This window comes from Typopeltis vanoorti, chromosome 5 (genome assembly GCF_054136105.1).
Source record: "Typopeltis vanoorti isolate ZY-2024b chromosome 5, IOZ_Tvanoo_1.0, whole genome shotgun sequence".
In the NCBI taxonomy this organism is placed as follows: domain Eukaryota; kingdom Metazoa; phylum Arthropoda; class Arachnida; order Uropygi; family Thelyphonidae; genus Typopeltis; species Typopeltis vanoorti.
The window spans coordinates 37,039,394-37,058,323 of NC_143553.1; the positions used below are offsets into that span (position 1 = coordinate 37,039,394).

The 18,930-nt window shown below is 36.2% G+C and overlaps 1 protein-coding gene across 2 annotated transcripts in view; it reads left to right on the plus strand.

The window, feature by feature from the left end:
• Nucleotides 1-18,930, plus strand: part of eIF3a (eukaryotic translation initiation factor 3 subunit a) — a 378,310-nt gene that overhangs the window by 168,651 nt on the left and 190,729 nt on the right. For both annotated transcript variants that reach the window (XM_090393079.1, XM_090393080.1), the window contains exons 7-8: nt 1,965-2,139; nt 11,149-11,349. In XM_090393079.1, the coding sequence (XP_090249205.1) occupies nt 1,965-2,139; nt 11,149-11,349 (376 nt within the window). The remainder of the gene's footprint in view (nt 1-1,964; nt 2,140-11,148; nt 11,350-18,930) is intronic.

The window sequence follows — 18,930 nt, forward strand, 5'->3', positions numbered from 1 at the left end:
TCTATATCAGGACAACTTTTTTCTTCTGCAAACTGGGTCTTTTCTCACTAATTTTTTCGTCTAGTCTCGTTAAAAGATCAGAATAATATTCCCCGGTTATTGTTCTACCCTTTTCAAGATAATTAATAAACATAATGCTTTTAGCATCCCAAAACACCGATGGCATGACCTTTCCTGCTGATGGAACCAACTTTGTCTTCTTTGCTGTTGGACAACTGGCTTCTGTCCACTGTTTTGACTGCTATTTGGATTCTGGTGTGTAATGGTGAATCCAAGCCTCATCCATATAATAAATAGATGCACAAAATCAGTTTTATTCTTGTTAAAATGCTCCAAGTACTGTTCAGAGATTTTCATGAGTGCATTTTTGATATTCTGTGAGCAAGTGTGACACCCATCTTGTGCAAAGTTTTTTCATTTGCAATTCTTCATGCAAAATATATCATACACATTCTTTTGAAATGCCTATAGTATCAGCAATTTCACGCACTTTCACTCACCGGTCATCCAATACCATGTCGTGCACTTGATCAGCGATTTCTGGTGTTACATTGTTTGGACATCCTTCACATGGATCATCTTCAAGACTGGTATGACCAGTTTAAACTCGGCAGTCCATTTCTTAATTGTCGAAAACGAAGGAGAAGAGTGCCCATAAGCTTTTATTTCTTTTGGCGTTAAATCTTCTTTTACAAAGAATTTTATAACTGCACAATACTCAATTTTATCCATTTCAAGGGATACAGACAACACTTCTGCTTTAGACAGTAGTTTGTGATAAACGAACTACTTGATAGAATGACTTGCAATTTCACATGGATGCCTATGACAGATGTACCAACTTAGAAAAACAAAATCTTGCAGATAGTGTTGCCATCTATGGTTGAGGCTGAGAACTTTTCAGACCACCTCAATTTATCTGAATAAGATAATTTTACAATGATCTCCAGAGATTTGGTTATCATCAGAAGGAATAGAAGGTGTAATGAGATCTTACTTCATGAGGAACATGATAGAACTCTGACTTCGCAACAAAGAAAGTCACAAAACTGTCTTCATTCTGAATAAAAGGAGATTAGAGTTAATGAAACTTGTTATGGAAGATACCGTATCTTGATACTTTACCTCCACTGTCACCAAGAAAGCTGTGATAAGAGTACACTTCATTCCTCTTCTAATTTGAGGAAGCGATAGTAATTTACTTATAGATTCCTTTTTCCATTAGGTCTGCTGCTGCAAAAATCCATATTGGTGATCTCTAATTAATTGTCAAGGCTTCCAAACAGTGAAGTTTGCTATTGATGAGTCTCTCCACTGTTTTTTAGATGATCGAGGTAAAGAAAATGGAATGGATTTATATATAGGTTTGTTTGATTCTGTTCATTAGATGCCTACAAGTATGATTACTTATGCAGATATAGAATTCTGAAGTATATATATTAAGTATATTTGGAGAAATACCATTTAGACCAAAAGACTTGTCATTAAAGCTCTTAAGATTTCTTCTTATATCTTTCTAGTGAAAGATCAATGGAGACATGTAATGAGCTGTTCTTGGTGTAGTTGGAGAGCTAGACAGTCACATTTATGGTTGAGTGATATTATCATTGGATATGAGAGGAGTGGAAACATGGATGGGCAGAAGTTGTGTTCATGATTAGAAGACTGCACTGAAATATTCTTCTGATGATGGATTCTTCAGTTACAGGTTGATGTCTTTTCGTTTGTGGTTCCAGAGTAATCACGTTTTGGAAGATTTCACCAAACAGATATTTGCAATTAGAATGGTTAACTGAAGTTAACCATTCTAATTGCAAATACTGATCTCTAACAAGGTTTGAATCCACAGTAATGATAATTTTGCATTCAGCTGAAAAATAAGTTATGTATGTTTGGAAAAATGACACAAATGATTTCTTTTAATTCATAATTATATAAACACATGTAAATTAACCATATTACAGATTGGCATCTCGTGTTGTTTTGGCTACCTTGGCTGTTCCAATGCCACCTAATCGTCCTGAGATTGATCGGCTAGTAGAGACAGATGAAAATGTAATTGAAAAGAACCATCGTTTGTTAGCAACATTACTAGGTCTTCCAAATCTTCCTAGTAGAGCTTCACTTATCAAGGATTTGGTATGCTATCTTTATTGATATTTATAATATATAACTTTCTTAAATAAAATTATAAAATTGCATGTATTTGTGTGTAAAGGCTTAATATGTATTAAATGTTCGGAGCAGGATCTGAAGATTACATCTTACTCTTAATATCTAGTATTGCTCTTAATAAAGATTTAATTATCTTTATCGATATTTATCATATGTAACTGTTACATAAAATTCTAATGTAACAGTTACATATGATACTGTTACATTCTCTCTCTCACACATTAGTGTGTGAGAGAGAGAATCCTATTCACGAAAGATTGTGAACCTTAGTTACGTTTAGTTCTGTTGATGGACTAAGGATTACATCCTGCTCTTAATATTTAATACCGTCGATAGTTAAAAAAATCCTGCTAGATCCTGCTTCAGGGACCAAACATGATATAAGCCCTAAACGAGTAAGGTTGGTGGCCTCATTCTAGTTATCTACTGCCTAAAAAAAAAAAAAAATAAAAAAAACATCAATACTGTGGATTCAAACCTTGTTAGAGATCGGTGGAGAATTGCTATCCACAGTGACCAACCTTGACTTGAAAGTTTTGAAATTTTGATATTTTACACTTAATAAAGTTATAACTGATAAACATTTCTCAGCTGAATACATATACTGTATTTGCCGGCATATAAGACTCATCGACCTATAAGAAGCACCCCCTCCCTTTACCTAAACACCTAAAGTTTAGGAACAAAACTTTATCACTGAATATTATAATGAATTTACAGTATTTCAAATATAAAGTAATAAGTAGGTCTACTTTCAACAAATACCTAATCTAACTATGAAAGAGTACCCACCCTTTAATCTTCTTTGTTCAAAACCCAGAAATTCATCTCCAGAACTAAATAAGAGAGACTTGAAACCTCTTCTAAATCAGAATCTGAGTCCTCATACAACAAATTGTCCTCTGTACCATCCAGTGTATTACTAATGCCACACTTCTTAAATGATTTAACCCCTCTCTCAGTTTCACAGCATCCCATGAAGCTTTGACCCACTCACATACTTGAGAAAATCTAGGCCTCTTCCTGATGGAGCAACCTCAAAATCTGAAGACTGCATCCAGCAGTCTTCTGGATGCAGTGTTCCACTTCTCCTTCATAAATTCCTTAAATGGTTTATTAATACAGACATCTAAAGGTTGAAGCTGACTAGTTAGACCTCCTGGAATTACAGCTAAATGAGTTTTCAATTCCTTGAGTTTATTTTTAACATCTTCTGTTCTGTGAGAACGAAATTGATCCCATACTAGCAGGGCAGGCTTCTTCAACAGTCTGTCAGAGCGCCTAGACCAAATGTTATCTATACATAACTGGAATACTAGAATGTATTCCAGTAACTGGAATACATAACTAACGTAACTGGAACACACCGCAAGGAAACAAGAAAGAAATAGCGTAACTCGGAAAAGAGAAAATTTCCAGAAATTAAAGTAATAAAAAAACTTAGTATCGGCGTATAAGACGCACTCTGTTTTTCAGGCCTATTTTCAAAGAAAAAAAGTGCGTCTTATATGCTGGCAAATACAGTATATACTATTATAGATATAAATACGGAGACACAAGCAGGGCAGGCGACATAATAATCAAATTATAAAATTATGGGATGATGCTTGCTATAAGAAAACATTTAATATTTGTAAAATTTTTGGCTAAGTTTCCTAGCCAGAAGCAATACTGTTGAAAAGAGATAAACACAATTTTTGCAATTGTATGTAAATGAGATAAGAATATGAATGGCTTTGAACATGGTTATGCATCAGGCAAAGGGGTGCTAAAATATGCTTTGGGTTCAGATCTTCTGAGTATGTTTGGGGAGAGAAAAGAGAAAGTTCTACAGCAAAGCCAAATAGATTGCATGTCTAATGATAAGAATAGGCTAGGGTGGTAACTTGTTATGTCTATACAAATGCCAGGATCAGTAGAAACAAAAGGATTGAGTTCATTGCTTGACGTAATATGTTATGGCCTAAGATTGTTGGCATTAGTGAAACCTGGCAATCAGAATCAGATATATTAACTGGGATTGAGTGTAATGGGTATACTATTTTTAGGAATAATGAGAGGTATGAGTGGGAGTGCTACTAATGACATCAGATGACTTAAGTCCAGTTAGGGTAGAAACACAAGAAATCAATAATGGTAATAATGTCCCATGTATCAGTGAGTTTAGCACTATCTGGGGTGAAGTGGAGGCTAACAGAATGAAATATGTAGTGGGGTGTTACTACTGACCTGGCAGCTCTGTTGCAAGGGGCAATGCAATGCATTGTCAATTTACCCTTATGGGTACTTAGCGAGTGATCATTATAGGTGACGTTAATTATCCAAACGTTGGTAGAAGAGAAATCTCATAATAAGAATGAAGAGGAATTTATTGAATTGTGGTAAGACAATTTTCACAAGTAGCATGTGAAAGAAGAAACTCCAACGTCTAATTATATTGATGTTCCAATTAGAACAGGTTACATGCTGAACTACAAAGCTGGAAATTATGATCAACTTAGGAGAACTATCTTTGTTTTCCTGGTATCAGTTACTGAATAGAAAAATGTCTGCAATGCATGGGAATCTTTGAAAAAGTACTTAAATGAGGTGTTACTTTAATGTATCCCTAGAGTTCAAAGAAGAAATAGGTTGGGATTGAAATGGATGTGCAGTCTTAATAAGCAAGAGATCCACAAGATGATGGGGAAAAAATATTGTGAGAATAAGAGTGAGAGGAGTTCTGAAATATAAAGTGCATGTGAGAAAAATAACTAGTATTTTGTGCAAAGCTGAATTGGAGTATGAAAAGAAATTGGCTATGCAGTTGGCAATCCAAAAGAATTTTATTGTTATGCCACAGGCAAAACAAAGAAAGAAAGAATAAATGTGGAAGAATAACTTCACTGAATGCAGGTGGTACTCTAATATCAGAAGCTAACAAGATCGTTCAATTAACGAGAGCTCATCTTTCTAAGATATGTTATTTAGGTGAAGAATCCTGCTGCATTGGATGAAGAGTTAGAGGGTTAATGAGTATGAGGTTGAAGAGCAGTTGCATAATGTAGATAAGAATTTGTCAGCAGGGACAGATAGAATATCAGTTCATTTGCTAAAGAATGTTCAGCCAATTTGGCTAGGCCTTTCACATGTTTGTATATATAGATTCTTAGCTTAGGAATGATACCACAGAAATGGAAGGAATGTATGATAGTTCCATTGTACTGGGTTAGTCCAAAAACATATGTCTCACTAAAGAGCTATCAGTATCTCTGGTGTGGTGGTGAATATTTTAGAGAAGTTGGTAAGAACGCACATAAAAATGGATAGAAAAACAAGCAGTACTTTGCAAGGAGCACAATGGGTTGACTAAAGGAAGGTCATGTTTTAGCAATTTGATGATATTTTCTAATGTTTTAGCCCAGTTGGATAGAAGGAATGGATACACTATGATAATGCTGGATTTTGCTAAGGCATTTGATGGGATACCATGCATCAACTGGATAATATGGGATTGGAATATAAACTCTTCAGTTGGATAAGTGGATGGTTGATAGACAGATATCAAAAAGTTGTATATGTTGGGTGTTAATCTGCCAGATTTAAGGTGACCAGTGATGGACCTCTGGGTTTAGTTCTTGTGCTATTATTGTTCAATTAATGCCATCAGCCAGGGTCTAACTTTAGATGTGCAATTGTTTACCGATGATGCAAAGATAGGCAGGGCAATAAGGGATGCTACTGATATTCTGCACTTACAAAATGACAACAGAGGAAAATTGCAATGTTGAAGCAAACTTTGAATTTAAGGTTAAGGAAGTAATTTTGCCTGTTTATAAGGCCATGATAAGACTGCACCTGGACTATTGTGCATAGATTTGGACTACTGGGTTCCAAAGTGATAAAGAAGCTGTGGAAAATAAGAGTTGCAAAGATTATATTGGGATTTAGATTATGATGACAGATTGCAAGTCTGGATTACAGACTAGTTACCAGGGGAAACAGGATTGGTATGATAGAAGTCTATAAACTTCTGAATGGGTGCTATAGGATATTGTGTGATGAAATTTTTCGTTATGTGGAAGATGGGGAGAGAACATGGGTGGGGGAGGGACATCGAAGTTAAGTTCGTTTGCAGTCAAAAAAAGGGAAAAGAGCTAGGTTTTTCTCTCACAGAGCAGTGAGAGAGTGGAATGCTTTTCCTTTGGAGGTAGTGAGTGATCTAGTGCAGTGTTTCTCAACCTATGGTCCACAGACCACAGGTGGTCCGCGACGATGGGACAGGTGGTCCGCAGACAGACTTAAATTAATTAAATAAATATATATTTTTAAATTATTCAAATAAAACAAATTAAAATTGAATAAGTAAGTAAAAATTATTGAAATCAAATGGAGCCTTAAAAAAACCAACAAATAGCGTCAGAATGTTCAAAGGCAGAAGCAATAAAACTATATTGTTTTTCACTTCACCCCTCTTTTATTATTCGTCATTCTGCAGCTACAAATTTAGTGGCAGAATGACGAATAATAAAAGAGGGGTAAAGTGAAAAACAATATAGTTTTATTGCTTCTGCCTTCCCTTGCTGTTTTGTCAGATTTGAAGTGAGCACGTGTTATCCACATTTCAACCAATTGCTTGTTGTGTATTGATTTTTATTATTGAAGGTTTCCTTCAACCAAGGCTCAGTATATCTTCAGAAGTGCTAAGTGATACTTGAACAAAGTGTGTCATGAGTTAACCCCAGTATTTATAAATTTATATATTTTTCGGAAACGTTTTGTTAATAATGGAAAAGTGGCTTAGAACTAGGACTTTGAAAAGAAGAGCAAATGAAACAGGTATTGCTAACCCTAATTGTAATACACATGTTGTAACGGCCAGTAAATCTGATACTATTAAAGTAGAAGAAACAAGCAGTTCAATGAAAAAATACAGTAAGAAATATAACAGTTCATATTTAGAATTCGGGTTTACTTGGTGTGGAGATGAAAGTGAACAGAAACCTCAATGTGTTTTGTGTTATGAAGTGTTGTCGAACGAGTGCATGAAACCTGCAAAACTCCCACAAATTTAGAAACTAAACATTGTGATGTGAAAAATAAGCCAATTGAATTTTTTCAGCAATGCTTAGGGACATTAAATCATGGGAAAGATATAATTTCAGTCATGGGTTCCATTAATAGCAAAGCACTGGAAGCATCCTTTCTCTTAAGTTTGCGCATGGCAAAAGCAGGGAAACCTCAATCTATCGGGGTAAATTTACTACTTCCAGCTATAAAAGATGTGGTAAAAACTATGTTTAGCAACAAGTTACTAAAAGATGTTGATTTGATTCCTCTTTCAAATGACACGGTCGGTCGCAGAATTAATGATATGGCAGGTGATATAGAATCTCAGTTAATTGAAAGAGTTAAGAAGAGCTCTTATTATGCATTACAAATAGAAGAGATTACTGATGTTACAAATGATGCGCTTTTAATATGCTACATAAGATATGTGCATGATAACAACATTCATGATGATATTCTGTTTTGTAGAACTTTGTCATCCCGAACAACTGGAGAAGAAATATTTCACACACTCAATAATTACATAATACACAAAAGGATCCAGTGGGAAAAATGTATAGGCTTCTGTTCAGATGGAGCTCGTTCTCTTACAGGCAGGCATTAGTGGGGAAATAAATTAAAAACACTATGTTTATTTTTGAAGTAAAACTTTAATTCCAACATTCTGAAATGCTATTTTTCTTGCTTTTCTGTTCAGAAAATCGTCGATGACATTGTCAAAGTCTATTTCATCACTTAGTTGCTGTTTTATAGACAGTAAAGCGAGATTTTATAAATGCCAAAAAAGGCGCCAGGGATGACCCCCCCCCCTCCCCCCAGCCACGACTCTGTAACTTAGCGGGCCGCAGAATTGTTTTAGGCATTTTACTGGTCCTTGGGCTTAGAAAGGTTGAGAAACGCTGATCTAGTGTAAATGAATTCAAGGGAATGCACTGCTGCTGGTTTGAGTGATGTATAGCCTCCCTCTATGATTCCCTGTAAGTCAAAGATAATAACAGTAATAATATAGACCAGGGCTGTCCAACCTTAGGTAATCCGAGGGCCGCATTTAAAAAAAAAAGATTTATCTCGGGGCCGCATCCAATGCATATCTAGTAATTTAGTGAGGACCAGCGACACAACCTCGATAGCTGAACAAATGAACAACACTAATCGTGCGCTCGCGTAACCCGTGAGCAGCAGAGCATACACTTTAGAACAAAACAGTGTAACAACACTTGTTTGATACGTGTAATATTTGATACCTGTAATAAAAACACCAAATAAAATAGCCAACATCGAGATATCGATTAGTGATAGAATTAAAATATCTAATACGCATTCGGTTTTAATTATTTTATTTTTTCGCTTGTGAAAATCAAAACCCACAGGTGGGCCACACAAAATTATATAGGATGAACAGATATGATGGGATGAACAGATATGTTCATCAAATTGTTGACAAATTGGGCCTTCCCAGGTCGATGATCAATCATACCATACTGAGATGGAAGTGCAAGGAGTCTTCTGCAAGTGCTTCTCACAGTGGATGCACCACACTCACTGAACATTGCCATAGGGTGCTACGATGGATAATATGTGAAAACCGCTATTCGTTGGCTGACAAGTTGAATGTGTAGTTGCAGGAATTAAGTGTAACACGAATCTGCACAAAATGTTCAGATCTTAGGCTCACAACATGGGTTCCCATGGTAGCACCACAATATGCAAAGCTCCATATTAGCTGAACCAACATGGTGTCATCTTCAATGGTGCAAAGAGCATGTGTAGTGGGATGTGGAAGCTTGGAATGCTGTGTTATGGAGTGATGAATCACACTCTACTCTCTCCTGAGCAGATAGATGGATATGGTGTATACCTGGTGAATGTCTTTTACCAGAGTGCATAACCTCGACTATGAAATTTGCAGGTGGCAGTGTTAGCTCCATATTAGCTGAACCAACATAGTGTCATCTTCAGTGGTGCAAAGAGCATGTATAGTGGGATGTGGAAGCTTAGAATGCTGTGTTATGGAGTGATGAATCGCACTCTACTCTCTCCTGAGCAGATAGATACGTATGGTGTATACCTGGTGAATGTCTTTTACCAGAGTGCATAACCTCGACTATGAAATTTGCAGGTGGCAGTGTGATGGTATGATCCTGTTTTTGCTAGTTTGGCCCCAGACCTGTGTTTGTGGTGCGACGAACATTGTACTCTGAGAGATATTGGAACATTCTGTACTGTGCAATGCTTCCTACGTTGTGGTGTTTTTTAATGGAACTGATTCTTCTCTTTCAGCAAGATAATGTACTGTGTCATAAGGCTGCTGCTGTAATGTCATTGTTTGTTGACATGACATGTTGAAATGTTCTAGTTCATCCCACAGATATTCAACCCTATTGAATATCTGTGGGATGAACTAGAGCATCGGGTGAGGTCACAGAACGTCTGTCCCTACGACAATCCAGGACTTCATTATGTGCCTACAGGAAGAATGGTCCAAAATTCCCATTGATTGCTAGTGTATGATTGTGCAAAATATGCCCTGTAGGATTGCCATAGTCATTGCAGTGAAATGAGGTCCTTCATCTTAAGGTGTCATGGCTGTTTGTTTCTCACATTAAGGTGTCTGTTGACTTCTTTCCAAGTAGTGTGTGTGTGTGTATAAAACTTGTTTATCCCAGAGAAGAGAATAAGGCTTCTTCATTTAACATGAAAAAAAAAAGGGGGGGGGGGGAATAAGTAGTACTTTTTATTTAAGGCTATATATTTCAGCCTGAATATTACAGAGCATAAGGCTTGAGCAGTTTTTCTCTTGGTGTTATCTCTTGACAGTTTAATACAGATCCTTGTTATTTTCTCATGCTTTCTTGACTATTTGTCTTAGAGTAAAAACATGATCCCGACGGGCTATATTTGTTCTGAACCCAGCTTATTCATCTCCATTTTCTCTTCCACAATTTTTTTTATTCTCTTCATAATTATGCATGGGTCATATCTAGAATAAAAACTTATTTGGGAACTTCTACTGTAATTCTTGCATTCAGTTTTCTTTTGCCCTTTTTTTCAATGTGCACCTGTGACCTCATCATCAAATTCCTGACGTGTACCCTCAAGGGGTGTACAGGATATGATAGTACTACATAAAAAAAACTCACATGATTACTAACTTCCTATCTACAGTTTTCCTCCAAATCAATCTGTTACCTGTCAAGACTCCAAAATTAGATATTATTTCTGTCTTCTAAGGCACTTTTTACTGTATCAATTAGCTCTGATAACAATGTCAAGATCTTTCCTACTATCCTCGTTTTTAATATGATATTGCCATTGATGCCATCTGTTCATGCCCCTAATTTTATTCAGGACTCTCATATCTGCAGTTCTAGTCTTCGCTCAAGTGTTTTACTTCTTACTCAGCTCTTAGAAACATAAGTTAAAATTGGCTTGAATACTGCCTTGTATACAGCTAATGTAGTGTTTTGGCTCATTTCTCTCTTATTCCATATAAATTTATTCAGTTGACTTCCTACCATACCAGATTTGTTGATTCTGTTGTCTATTTCCATATTTAATTTACCATTTTCACTAAAAATCATGCCTAAGTAGCTGAAATGTTTTGTTGTTTTCAAAGTGTTATTTTTTTTTTCATGATTTTAAATTGTATAAAAAAAAAAAAAAATGAAATGGTTTATCCTGCCCACAGTTCTAAATATTTGTTAGATTTACAAACTTTTGTAGATGGGAACCCCCCCCCCCTCTCTCTCTCTCTCTCTCTCTCTCTCTCTCTCACACACACACACACACACACACACACACACACACACACACACACACACACACACACACACACACACACACACGCACACCAAATCAGTAATTTGGTGCAAATTTCTTTGCATGTAGTAAAATAATGTTTGTTTTTTTTTCTCCTCCCTCTAGGTGAGATTTGGAGTAATTCAGGCTGCACCATCTCAGCTTCAGGATCTTTATCGTTGGTTAGAAGCTGATTTTCATCCTCTGAAATTGTGTTCTCGTGTGTCTCAGTGTTTTGATTTTATTAACAAGTGGGAAGACTGCCCAGAACTGAAACAGTATACACCCACACTGCAGGATATTACTATTATGAGGTTATTAAAAGAGGTAATTGTTTTAGTTTATATACATAGATATCTAAAACTTAACAAATTCTGGTATCAAGTAATGTTATTTGTTTCTGATACTAATTGAAATTATCATTCTTTGAATTATCAAAGAATCGAAATTATCATTGTTTGAATTCTTTTGATCACTGATTTTCTCTTCATCTTGCCTAAGAAAATACTTTTCATTACCTATGAATATGTAAAGAGATTTGTAATTATTGGATGTGGTAAAAAAAATTCTGGATTGACTTCCTGAGTGAATTTAGTTTAAATTACTCCAGTGGGCTTCTCATGCTTTCTAATTTTCTTAACTTTTCTTCCTTTATGCCTCACTTCTCATGTTTTTTTTTTTGTAACATTCTTATTTTCGAGACCATCATTACTGGGATCTAATCCTGCTGCCATGTTTGCTGTATAGCACAACCCCGGAGTCGGCAACCTTTTGAGTCGGAAGAGTCAAAAATTACAATTTACAAAATTTCAAATTTCAAATTTCAAAATTACAAAGTTTTTAAAGAGCCACAAAATTTTAAAAAGTTTTTAAAGAGCCACAAGATCTTATTGTCTTCAAGGCATTTTTGCATGGCATTCGCTATATCTTCCCCTCTAGTTTGTCCCGAGTGCGGTAGCAATCCTAGAAGTTCTTCTTTTGGACCTTGGGAAGACATATACCTGACAAAAAGGGCAACTTGTGCCGTGTCTTTTATGTCGCAAGACTCATCTATAGCAAGTGATAAGGCAGAAGAAGGTTGAATATCTTCCACCTGCAAATATGTTACATTTGAAGACATTTTAGGTACTGTTTTAGCGGATACGAGAAGCTGGGCATAATGAAATATAATTTATCAAAAAACATTTTACAACGATATTTCCCAATTAAAAATACCTACCTAAATAAAATAAATAATTCTCTAATAATTTAATTATTAAAATAAATAATTTAGACACGAAACACTGTTTGTCTCACTCTCTCACGTACTGATTGACTATAAGTACATAGTTTCGTCGCATCTGTGGTCGCCTCCCGTGTGCGGTGATCGCCGACTGGCACGAACGGACTTGTCAGAACGTGTTTATCACGGTGCAGTCTGCACATTTTAGTTTTTTTTTTTTTAATTTTGGCAAATATTAGATACTTAGTTTACGAGTAAAGGTGTTATGCCCAGCTATGCCGAAATCAATGAAAATTGCCAAACATATAAACTTCCGAGAGCTTCCGACGGACTGACGACGGTGACGATGCGTGTCATGGGGGAGGGGTGAGGTGAAAAGCGAATACAAGTGGCTGAGAGATAGAATCGGTGCCTAATCCTCGTTAATCGATTCAGAACGATTTTTAAATTTTTTTTTTTGATAAAATAAATAATATTTGCGTATGGAACTAAAGAGCCGCATGTGGCTCGCGAGCTGCAGGTTGCCGACCCCTGGCACAACCTATGGACTTCTGAAAATGAGTATCCAAGTGATGTGCAATCTTTATGACTTGGCTAAGATAAATTAGCCAGCATGCTTGCCTGCAAGAGTGAAAGCTATTGTAATAAATTTACTTACCCTTGGTGTAAAGATAGGTTCCAAGACTTGCTATAGTGCTGGAGTTTAACTTTTGAGCTTATCCATTGCTTGCCAGATAGTGGGCTTCCATATGTGTGTAGGAAACTCTAGCACTAAATTCTCCATCCTTAATTGAAATCATGATAAATATCATGATTTCACTTAAGGATTTCCCATATATCCAGCACATGGAGAAGATGAATAATCAGGGGAAAAATAAATAAAATAGCAGAGATTCTTGCAGTGTACCAGTTTTTATGTACTACATTTGACATCTGAACATCCTGTTTGGAAAATGTTGCCTTTCTTGTTTCCAGGAGGATTTAAATGTGTTTACAGGATTCCCAAATTCCATAAAGGAACTCATTTTAAGAGATATCTTTGTGCAAACCATTTTGAAGAAATATTCAGAGCATCTTTTAGATCAGTAAAGAAATTCATTACACAAGGATAAGCCTCCAGAAAAACAGCTCTTTCTGTATCTACAGAGAGTTAATTTTGATATCTTGAATATTTTTCTTGAAGAGGGAGATATAGACATGCCGCTGCCCCCATTTTTCATATTTTAATTAAATCCATGTGAGTACTTTAGTACTGGAGAGGAAAAGAAACTTGTTAACATTGGATTTAATGATCTGTGGATTGTGCTCTAGGAAATTAAGAAGGAAGTCTTTCAAAGGACAGCAATAGAAGGAATGATGAAAATAAAGGGGTGGGGGAAATGGTTCTATCTGGCTATAGCAATGATGGATTAATAATATCCTTCTGATAATTCTTATTCTCCACTGAAGAATGGTGTGGAGATAAGAATTATCAGAAGGATATTATTAATCTATCATTGCTATAGCCAGATAGAACCAAAACTAAACCAATTTATCAGAAAGCATATGAGAATACAACCCTCACCATTAGTTTTGCCTTGGCTTGCACTATTTAAGACAACTCTGCCCAACCAGCAACCCATGTATTTGCCTTTTATTAGTGTTTGTTTAGATTTCACTGTCCTGACAGCAGGTTTTGAATTGTACATTCTCATCAGATACCTCCAGAAAAGTGTATGTCATAAAACCTTCTGTTCAGTACAATAATATTCCCAGGACGTTATATTCTTCATAAATGAACTCTTGGCAGGTGTATAACTAAAGTATTCCCAATATAATTAGAGTATAGAGCCCCTAAAAGGTTTCCTGTTAAATTGTGGATGTTAAGGATTTACAGGGTGTCCCATGTCATTGAACATTCCGTAGAAAGGGCCTGTCTTTGAACAGCTGAAAATGGAAAGCATTTATGTGGTGTGGTTTTTTATAATTTTTTTAAAAAAAAAATTATATTAAAAATTTATGCAATTGTTTCACAAAGACATGCTCTTTCAATGGCATGTTCCATGACTTTACCAACCTGTGTACACACACACACACACACACACACACACACACACACACACACACACACACACACACACACACACACACACACACACACACACACACACACACACATATACATACATACATACATATATTTATTATTATCATCTGATACCTCCAGGGATACATCACCCAAACCAGCTGTCATACCTTCCTTTAAATTCATTCGCGCTAGATGCACTCACTACCTCTAAAGGCAAATCATTCCACCCATTCACTGCTCTGTGAGAGAAATACCTAGCTCTTATCCCTTTCTTGACTGCGAACAAACTTAACTTCCATGGATGCCCCTTGTGTTCTCTTCCCACCTTCCATATAACAAAAAATTCCAGCAGATGATATCCTATAACACCTATACAGAAATTTACAGACTTCTATCATATCACCCCTCTTTCTCCTGTTAACCAGAGACTGTAATCCACATAGTCGCAATCTGTCCTCATAATCTAAATCCCATAATCCAGACATGATCTTTGTAACTGTTCTTTGCACCCTTTCCACAGCTTTTTTATCACTCTGCAACCTAGAAGACCAAATCTGCTACAATAATCGAACTGCAGTCTTATTAAAGCCTTATAAAGAGGGAAAATGACTTCTGTATCCTTGCATGTCAAGGTTTACTTCAATATCACAATTATTCTCTGATTTACGACTTTTGTTATGTGGCTTTTGAACTTTAACTTATGCTAAGATTCGTAGCCTCATCAGTGCCTTGTAGCATAACCACATTAATATGATATGCCACTGGAAATCTCATCACACCAAGTGAATAACTACACTCGCTAACATTAAGCTTATAGCCATTTTCGTTTGCCAAAATATCCAGTCTATTCAAATCATTCTGTAAGTATTGGATAACAGTAGCATCCCTGATTACTGTGCATGTGCATTATTGGCAAACAATTGCACACTGATGTTAAACCCTGCTTGATGTCATTAATGTATAGATTGAACAACAATGGCCCAAGAACTGAACCCTGAGGTACACCACTGATCACTTTAAATATGTCAGATTCAACCCACCATATATAACTTTTTGATATTTGTCTGTCGACCATCCACTGATCCGAGTCAAGAGTTTATATTCCAATCCCATATATTCCAGTTTATGCAACTGGAATATATGGGATTGGATCATGTGCCTTAGCAAAATCCAACATTATCATAGTGTACCATTCCCTCTATCCAACTCAACCATAACATTATTATCAAATATGATCAAATTGCTAAAACAGAACCTTCCTTTAGTAAATCCATGGTGCTCTTTGTAGAGTATCACTTGTTTTTCTATCCATTTCTATATGCAAGTTCTTAATCTAACTAATCTAAAATCTTCATTACCATATCAGAGATACTGATAGGCCAATAGTTAAACAGATCAGTTTTTGCATCACCCTTGTACAATGGAACTATCATACATTCCTTCCATTCCTGTGGTATCATTCCTGAGCTGGGACTCAAGTTATACAAATATGTGAAAGGCCTAGTCAATTCAGCTAAACAGTCTTTTAGCAAATGAGCTGATGGTCCATCTGTTGTCAAATTCCCTATTGACAAATTTTTATCCAGGTTATATGCAACAGATCTTCTACCTCATACTCATGCACCTCTAAATCCTCATCCAATGCAGCAGAAGCATTGTGCACCATGCTATGTATATCTGGTTAATATATGTTAGCAAAGTGAGCTCTTGTTAATTGAAAAATCTTGTTAGCTTCTGGTACTGGAGTACAACCTGCATTCAGTGAAGGTATTCTCCAATCTCCAATCTGTGCCACTCACAGAATAGGGGGGGGGGGATCCAAACCTAATTTAAATAGGCATCTGGGAAAGAGAATGCTGCAGAACTGTTGTCATGTTGTGGTTCTTAACCCGAACACTATAGAGTATTGTCTGAAACAGTGTGATTCTGTTGTCGATTTTCTTGAATATATGTGATGAAAATTCAAGTTTCTTAGTTTAATTTATATCAACTTTATAGTTTACTGGGGGGGGGGGACTTCATGTTGATGGTTTAATGGAATATTATCAGCACTAAGAAAGGATTAAAACTAATATTAATACTTCCAATAATTCATCTCAGTCACAGAGACATCTTCAGGGATTACAAAAAACTTCAGTTTCACTCACTTGTTTTACTTATCACTGTATTGTATTTGTGTGTGTTGTTACGAAAAGTTTTTTTGTAATCCCTGAAAATTTCTCTTTGACTGAGACGAAATATTGGAAGCATTAAAATTAGTTTTAATTCTTTCTCAGTACTGATAATATTCCATTAAACCTTCAACATGAATTCTTCACAGCACTTTAGCCTTGGCACATGGGTTTTTCTGAGAAATTTCATTTCAGCTGTTTGAATCTGTTTTTTTTTTAATAAATCGTTTCCATATTATAAAGTTGGTTAGACAGAATGTTATGTAGTCTGATCTAACAATAAAACAATGTGAAGTTCTTCACAGATGCAATAAGTGGGCAAGGTTGCCTTGATTGTCCGATCGTAAATCTCTTTAGCTGGCACCAGAGGTGTTGAGGTGGATTGAATTCTGGGGATTTGATAGTTGGATCTATAATCATGTTCTTGTTTGTAATTCATTTCAAAGTCTTTCTACCAGTACTGAGGACCATCATCTGATACCTATACTAGCCATATGAGTGATGTGTAGATTATGAGTAAGGCAGCGGGCTGGAGGTGGAGAGATATCTTAATTATAGCAAGATGCATGTTATTTCTGATTTATATAGTAAACCTTTCTTTCTTCCTTTCTTTGCTGGTAGATTCTTCTCTTCTGATGTAGTAAAGAACAGGTAACCATGGGAGAGTAGCAGATCTTTAAGTACCATAGATGTTCTCAATATTATTTGAAGCTGCATGTCTGTGAGTGCCGTGTGGTGAATTCAGCTCCAAATTGGTGAACAATATTCCGCATTAGGGAAGACTAGAGCCAAGGCCGCTGTTGAGTCTGAGCATTACAACCTCACAACATTCCCAAGTTGTGCCTGTTAGCTTGTTTAGGATATTGTTCCTGGCAGATATTATTATTACAGGCAACTCCAAGGAGTTCTCAGACTCAACAAGGGAAGCCCTAAACATCATGTCAAGAAATATTTAGCATTTGCACAGTAACTATCATACTTTGCTTTGAACTCATTCACAGTCATGGTACCCACAACAGACTGGCAGCTGATTCCACTTTCACTCTCCAGGTAAAAAACCTAGTTCTAACACTGTTGCTAACTACACTCTTGCTCAGTTTCCATGGATGACCCTAATTCACCCATCACCACACCTGTTCTGAAAAATTCCCTCTGAGTTAATCTTGTAAAAACCCCTCAGTAATTTGAATGTCTCAATCATGGCATCCCTTTTCTACCTATCAACCAGTTTCTGTAACCCATAAATATTCAACCTGTTCTTGTAAAGTTAGTTCCACAGACCTGCTACCATCTTGGTCACTCGCCCCTGGATCCTCTCTACCCATCCTGGTAACCAGATCTGCATGCAGTAGTCGAGGTGGGAGTCTTATCAAGGCTCGATAAAGAGGAACAATAACCTGCTTGTCTCTGCTTGTTAAAGGATTTTTCAGTAACCAAGTGATCTGATGAGTTGTTTTAGCAACTTTTGATATATGTCCCCTAAACTTTAACTCCCTATCCACTAACGCTCCCAAGTCTCTGGCTTTGTCAGTTTCCTGAAGTGCGGTTCCACCAATATGGTATACTGCTGATAATCTTTTCACTCCAAAATGCATAACCTTAGACTTAGCCACATTAAACTGACATCCATTCTCCTTAGCCTAGTCTGCCAATATTCAAATCATCCTGCAAAATTTTGACATGTGTATTAACTATTGCTCTACCCAACTTTGGATCATCGTCGAATAACTGAACATTTCCTCTCAGATCCTTTCCTATATCATTAATGAACAAATTAAATAGCAGTGGTCCAAGAACAGAACCCTGTGGCACACCACTCTTTAACTCCAATATAGAGTTTAAGAGTGGTGTTTAACTTTGTTTTTTCCAAATGTGTTTTGTACCTTAGACTATGATGAAGTGTGAAACTAACTTTCATGGTTGAGAGTTGTGCTGCAGAAGTTTATTTTAGTTTTCTCTGAGCCTTGTGGAAAGCAAAAACAACAGTTTTGTTGAGATTAAGAGATAGTCCCCAGCTTTCAAAGTAACTTAGTAGGGAGTTCAGTCCTTTCTCTAATTAAATTACTTTACTTTTTGTTATTTGTAATTTACTTTTTGTAGAAAGTTCATCATTGTGTTCATGACAAAAATAAAAAAAATCAGCTAATGCCTTAATCCTTGGCTGGATGGAGCATACTTGAGATTATCTGTAATTAATCCATGTTAAATATTTTTAATTATGTATGTTACTTATTCAGAATAATACAGTTATCTCTTAATGTTGCTCATCTATATGCTATAAAATTTTCATTGCCTATTGTATCATCATGAGCATTTTTATTGGTGGCCTGAAGTGTCATGAAACTATTAGTTTTCACAGACAATCATGGTTTCTATAACTGCTATAATTTCTATGCGGGTCGATAGCCAAGTAAATCAATTCTTTGCTGTTTCCTTTTAAAGATTTT